We start from the raw sequence: 7,103 nt of genomic DNA on the forward strand, positions 1-7,103 counted from the left end.
ATCTTTTAAAACTTCTGTAGGTGAAGAGCTTTTTTTTTCATTTAACCTTTATTTATACTCAAAGGGCATTGAGATTTCCCTCATTTTCAATGAATGCTGGGTTTACATACTGTGTATATATATATATATTAGTCCTACACAAAAACAACAGCAATGACAAATAAATATGCAAAACTAAAAACAGTTACAATAAGATCGGAGATAAACATATTGTTTTCATTGGTGTTTTCTTGGCTATTTATCTTTTTGTATGATATTAGTGCATTCATGATACTAGTAAAACATCCAAATAAAGCATTACTATGAAGATATTAATGAGTAGCTATAAGTTTCCTGTAGTTAAAAGGGTGCTGAGTAGTCCCAATACTGGTTTAGATTCCCCCTCAGGCGGTCCACAGCATCATTTCATTTGACATTGCAGGAGAACTACGGTTTGGAGCGGATAGAAGTGCGTGATAACGGCCATGGGATCAAAGCCGAAGACACTCGTGTGATGGCCGTGACGCATTTCACCTCAAAGATCTGCAGCCACGAGGACCTGGAGCGGCTGCAGACGTACGGCTTCAGAGGAGAGGCACTGGGCTCCATCTGTGCCGTGGCCGAGGTGAGAAGTGTTTAAAATCCAAAGAAGGGCTGAACCATTTGGGCAAAAAAATCCAACTGTGATATTGGTTTTACGATTGAATTTGAGATTTTTAGACACCTAACAAGGTGACACTTTCAAAATAACTCACTGTTCTTATGCAAGGATAAGAACATAGACATGAGTTAACAGCAATAAGTGTTTCTCTTATGACCGTTGTGTTGTCTTCCTGTCAACCATGGTCCCTTTTTTTTCAACATTACTTTTGCTTTTTTCAACACTTTTGTCACTTTTTCAATGTTGTGGCTGCATTTTTTTGACGCTTTTGGTGTTTTTTCCAAAGGTTTTTGATATTTTTATTGTTGTCTCGTTTCGATGGCCCATTTTTTTGTGACAGAAAAACTGACAACATGACAACATGAGGGTTAATAAGCATGGAACATCGAACCATCAAACAGAAAACAGTTATCACAAAGGTTATAATAAAAAAACTAAATCATGAAGGAAAAAGTCAAACGGGACAGAGTTATCAGAAGTCAGACATATTGATCTGTAAGTTGTACACATGCACTGAACTAATAAAGTTCATGAATAAAAATCTGACTCATATACACATTTATTATGTTTGACAGATCAGTTCATTTTAGGAATGAAAGGCACTCCCTGGTTTATTACAGTGTGTAAACTGGGTTACTTGGCAACTCGTAGAAAACCAGAGATATACTTGTATCTCACTTTCAACTGTCACACGTTTCATCACTCATACACTCTCACTGTTAAGTTGAATGCAGTACAGAGGTGGATGAATTATGTCTTTGTCATCATGTGTTTGTGTTTGTTTTGCCAATGTATATGTCACCAATATGTGTACCTTTTTAATTTATAGTGAATGAGTGCTGTGTGACTGCTGACTGTCTTTACAGTTGTGCTGTACTCATGGTAAAGTTGACTAAAAAGAGGAATAAAAAAATCATCTTTTGGAAATTTACCTTAATGCCATAATTAAAAAAATAAGAAAAATCCAACCTTTAAGGACACCAATTTTCTTTGTGAATGAATAATGTATTATAAATAAATAAATAAATGTTCTTCTTTAAAATACAGGGGGCATAAATATACAGCCCCCTATGTTAAATTCCCATAGAGGCAGGCAGATTTTTATTATTAGATGCCAGTTATTACATGGATCAGGATACTATGCATCCTGATAAATACCCCACATACCCTTCACCATACATAGAGATCAGCATGGAGAACCTTCCATAAGATCATCTCTCAATGCAAATCAAACCGGCTGTTAGTCTAAATGAAATAAAACCATGCCAGTCTCTATGTATGATGAAGGGTATGTGATGATGATGCATGGTCCATATCAAATAAACTGATAAAATAGAATAACTGTGTGTTTTATGGTACTCTATCCTTTTAGGTGTCTGTCATCACGAAGACAGAGGAGGATGACATCAGCACCCAGTACACGCTTAACGTCACGGGGGAGATTGTGTCCCAGAAGCCGTCTCACCTGGGTCAAGGTAAGGCACCGGTCACTGAATCCGTCCTGTAGTGAGAACCAGAAACCAAGGTCTGCTTTATCTAATGAAATGGTGAAGTGGAACATAGGAGTTGTAGTCACAGATCGAGACATTTAAACAACATCTTAACTAGGAAATGCAACGTCATGTCACTGAGGGATCCGGACACTCGTTTGCATTGCGTTTGGCGCCGCCAGCAGTAACCATAAAGTACCATAAAACAAGACCAATAAAAAGCTCTGGGAAAGAGAACAGTCAGTCAGACATAGTTTTTTTTGTTTTTTTTTAATGGCTTAAGTTGGGGCATTTCTCTGTTTCAAGGGGAGCTGATGACGTTACTCATTTATTCCATGATTGGATTATACTGTATATTCATATTTTGTAATAAAAACACTAGCAAGACATACACGTCTTCATCATTCTTGATGATAGAGGTACTACTATAGAGGTGTTTATTGTTAAAAGGTTTAGAAAAACACACTCAGTCTGCCTGAGTCCTCTTGCCTTGTTGCAGGAAAAGTACATTTTAGGTGAAAACACTTTGCACACCTGTGGTTTTTGTGTTTTCCAGGTACAACCGTGAGTGTACTGAAGCTCTTCAAGAATCTTCCAGTGAGGCGGCAGTACTATTCTTCTACCAAGAAGTGCAAGGAGGAACTGAAGAAAATGCAGGACCTGCTGATGGCCTACGCCATCATAAAACCTGACTTGAGGCTCACACTCATTCACAATAAGGTCAGTAACTCCCTCCTTTTCAGTTTTAAACTAGAGCAAGAAAAACTGTTGTAACAACACTCACTGGTAATGCCAGATGTAAGTGGCAGCTTTCAATCAGCAGCATACAAATATATGCATGATATATATTATTTACAATCAGCTGGAGACTGATGACATGTACAAATTAAGCCGTCTAGTTCATGTTTTCACAAAATGTCTGTTTTTAAGTGGTATGCAAATATCAAAATGTCTTTAGAGTAGTTTCTACCCAGTCCTGCAGCATAAATCACTTCATAGCTGTCAATCTGCATGATCAGTGTGTTTCAAGCTGAGGTCACGTCTTCAAAATATGGCTTAATGCACTGCTATGTCATGCTATGGTCTTTTCAAGAGTTAAGCCTGGTTTATGGTACTGCATTGAATCTATGTCGTAAGTACGTGCATAGGTACACATAGATACAAACCCTACGCTGTACCCTACACCGTGACCTGACATGAACCTCAGAAAACGTACAGTTCTCAAAGATACACACACGCAATCTCAACTGATTATCCTCCGGACAGCTAGTCTCTTTTTCTTTTCTCCCATTTATTTCCTCTGTGTGGCGCGTGTGCCCAACGGCAGGATGAGACGTGGGTCTGCTCAATTTTTCCGACAAGCACTCACAATCACACCTGATAGACGACCTTTTGTACAAAACTAAAGCAAAAAGACAATTTTGAAAAATGTAAGGAGTAGAAAGTAACGATATTTGTATTAAAATGTGAGGAATAAAAGTAAAAAGTCGCCACATAAAGGATGTAGAGGAGTCTCGCATCGCCTCAAACCACACCACTCAACAACCTGATCTCTGGTGACATGATTGGCCACCGCAGCGTGACGTCTGGTTGCATTTCTCCAAAAGTTGAGTCGGTCTCAACTTTTGGCCGCAGGCTGCTTCCTTTGTACGCTGCCAGTCTTTGATCGAAGCGTAGAGGTGGACAGGTGCAGTGGAATAGGAGAAGCACGAGAAGGTTTGTTTGTTGTCCCCATGGGGAAATTTGTTGTAAAAAATCACATCACATGGTATTTAAAACAACATTAGGACAGATAAGACAGTCAAACATGTATACATACACTCATAACATAAAGCAAGGCACTATGGGGGAGGGGAGGGGAGGGGAGATGGGTTCCAGACCAGCTGCAAGAAAGGGAAATAAAAAATAAATAAACCAAATCTTCTGTGTGCCCGTTGCAGTGCTTATTGTCTGCAGTCAAAACTTGTCTCATTTGGAATCCATGGTAACAGAAATAATTGAAACTAATAAAAACACAAGTCAAACTGCTGTTCTTTGTGCAGGTTGAATATGTGTCACCTGTCAAGTCTGCAGTAAAGTGTGTTATGAGCCAATGGTGAAAAGGAACACATAAGGAAGTGTCAGCTCAGTTTTCTTCCAGTTAAAGTAAAATAAAGGCCTATCTTCCTTCGAAAGACCTTGAAAAAGTCCTCCGTGTTTTTATCACTGCTCGGCTGGATTATTGTAGTTCTTTATATACGGGTCTGCACCAGAAGTCTTTAAACCGGCTCCAGCTAGTCCAAAACGCAGCTGCTCGCCTTTTGACTAAAATAAAACAACGTGAACACCTAACGCCAGTCCTGGCCTCCCTCCACTGGCTACCTGACCTGTACCTTACAGGATAGATTTTAAGATTTTATTGCTTGTTTTTAAGGCCTTAAATGGTCTGGCGCCTCCTTATCAGCTGATCTCTTATGCCACCATTCTCCAGTCAGAACGCTGAGGTCGACCAATCAGCTGCTCTCTGACGTCCCGAGATCAAAGCTTAAAAATAAGGGCGATAGAGCCTTTGCAGTGGGCGCCCCCCCCCCCCCCCCCCCCCCCCCCCCCCCCCCCCCCCCCCCCCCCCCCCCCCCCCCCCCCCCCCCATGGAACAACCTCCCCATGCATATTAAAGCTGCACAGACCTTACAAACGTTTAAATTGCTGCTTAAGACGCACCTGTTTGCTGTGGCTTCTAACCCTCGTTAACCTGGATTCTGATGTTTTAAAGTGTTGTTGTTTGTCTCCCTGTGATGTATTTTGATTGGAGTGATTTTTTTACACTTGTTATTTATGTATTTGACATCGACCCTGTTCAGCACTTTGGTCACTGTTGTTTTTTTTTAAACGTCCTATAGAAATTAAATTGACATTGACATACGTGTAGTCATCCATTCACAGCAACCACTAGATGTCCTTATTAGTCTTCAAATGGCTGTCTCAACATCACTGACTCTAAATCGCATGAATGTCATGTTTTCACAGTCTAGCGTTATATGTGTGGAGATCTTAATAAATGGCATTGACATGTAAGATTACATAATATGTAAGATAAGTGCTTACAAGCAGCAAAAGTAGATACGCTGATTCCATGGAGTACATTGGTCCTCAACATTTTGACACTACTGCTGCTACATCTGGAGCTACTACTTTTTATAATAATACATGGCCTTTATAAAGCACTTTCAGTGAAAATAGTTGCTTCCAGCAAATTAATGTATAAAGACAACAATGATAAAGTGCAACGATGAACTTGTAACTCTACATGAATGAAAAATGCTCTGCATGGAGGTAGTGCTGCATGTTTTCAGATATATTTGCATTGATCAGTTAATTTAACATGAGAATTACATGTTTCACAATTATATTGAACCATTTTTGTGGAGTTTGTATCCACCGACATTCAATCTTTAAATCAATAAATCAATAAATCTCAAACAGTAACAACAAGTAAGAGAAGTTGAAGGAAGGAAAAAGTACCCTAGTACTAGATAAAAGTAGCCTAGATAATCTCACCCTGCCATACACAGTTTCCCTGTCTAAATTTCTTTCATTTGATAATATAACATGTTGCAAAAGTAAGTAGTCTTCTCAGCTGAGAGCTGCAAGGTGTGCACGGCTTCCTTTGACAGTAGAGATTTACGTTTGTGCCTCTCTTGCGTTACTAAAGCACATTCAGGAGCTTGTCAGGTAAATTATTAATCAGACACCTTCTTGACGACGGTACTCGTCTCCAGCCTCCTGTTGTTTCGTTGTCAGTGAGCTATGACATTGTTACGTGTAATGGAAAATATGTATTTGGCTTATAGAAACCCTTTAGGAACACACAGACTACAGCTTTAATCGAGCCACGCAAGACTAACCTAATAGAAGGAGACTTCTGCGCAGGTTAGTAGTGCAGTCTGTGCTGTCTCGGCTTGATAACAAGTCATTTACAACAAAACATGTCCCAAAATGACATGCATGCAACAGAGGGTCGATATTAAGGAACAATTACTTGTTTTCAATTACCCTCAGGACTTGTTTCAAGTACCCTCAACGTTACCTGAACACAGTTAAGTACATTCAGTATTTATTGTGGCTCCAACTAACAGATATGTTCATTACGGATCAATCCAATCTGTTGACTGTTATTACTTCTTCTTTTAGTCGGTCAGTCTATACAATGTCAAATACTTGTTTAAAAGCCCCATCACAATTTCCCAGAGCTCCACCCGACATCGACAATTAGCTTGTTGTGTCCGACCCATATTCCAAAACCCAAACATATTCAAATAATAATGATATAAACCTTGATGAAAGCAGTAAATCCTCATATTGGAGAAGCTGGAACCTGAACATGTTGGGCATTTGTACTTGATAAATGACTTAATGATTAATCGATTATTAACATTGATCAGCTTGTTGTTTCTGCCCGAGTTTTTCATTAGAGTATTTATTTAACCCTTTTGTTGTCCTCGGGTCACATTTGACCCATTTCAGTCTTTTCATCACAAAAAAATGGGTCTTTGAAATAAGCTGAAAATATCAACAGTAGGAATATCAAATAACTTTGGAAAAAAACTCAAAAAAAGCAACCACAACATTAAAAAAGTGACCAAAATTTCAGAAAAAGCACAACTCAAGGGTTGAGGGCACTTAAGTATGTCAACCTTTAGGATAAAGACCTGTTTGAAAGGGGCTAATAGGTATTTAACCAATGAAGTGAAAGGACAGTCAGGTGAGGCTTAAAGGTCCCCGGTTCTTTTGAAGATCTGCTAAGGTGACAATTACTGTCATCAAAAGAGTTTATATCATTAAATATAAATAGGCTATGTAATGGTATAATAGAAATATATAAATATAGGGATAGAGAGAATACAGCTATATGGGGGCCACTAAGGTCTATATTAAAGAGACTTCAGATACAGTATTAGGGACCACTAAGGTCTATATAAAGAGACTTCAGATAC

The 7,103-nt window shown here is 39.0% G+C and overlaps 1 protein-coding gene across 1 annotated transcript in view; it reads left to right on the forward strand.

Moving 5' to 3' along the window:
* pms1 (PMS1 homolog 1, mismatch repair system component) overlaps positions 1 to 7,103 on the forward strand; it is a 22,845-nt gene that overhangs the window by 1,861 nt on the left and 13,881 nt on the right. Inside the window, exons 3-5 of the mRNA XM_034884971.1 lie at positions 422 to 604; positions 2,013 to 2,115; positions 2,687 to 2,850. Of these exons, the coding sequence (XP_034740862.1) occupies positions 422 to 604; positions 2,013 to 2,115; positions 2,687 to 2,850 (450 nt within the window). The remainder of the gene's footprint in view (positions 1 to 421; positions 605 to 2,012; positions 2,116 to 2,686; positions 2,851 to 7,103) is intronic.

The sequence above is a fragment of the Etheostoma cragini genome, chromosome 11 (genome assembly GCF_013103735.1).
Source record: "Etheostoma cragini isolate CJK2018 chromosome 11, CSU_Ecrag_1.0, whole genome shotgun sequence".
NCBI classification, from domain to species: Eukaryota; Metazoa; Chordata; class Actinopteri; order Perciformes; family Percidae; genus Etheostoma; species Etheostoma cragini.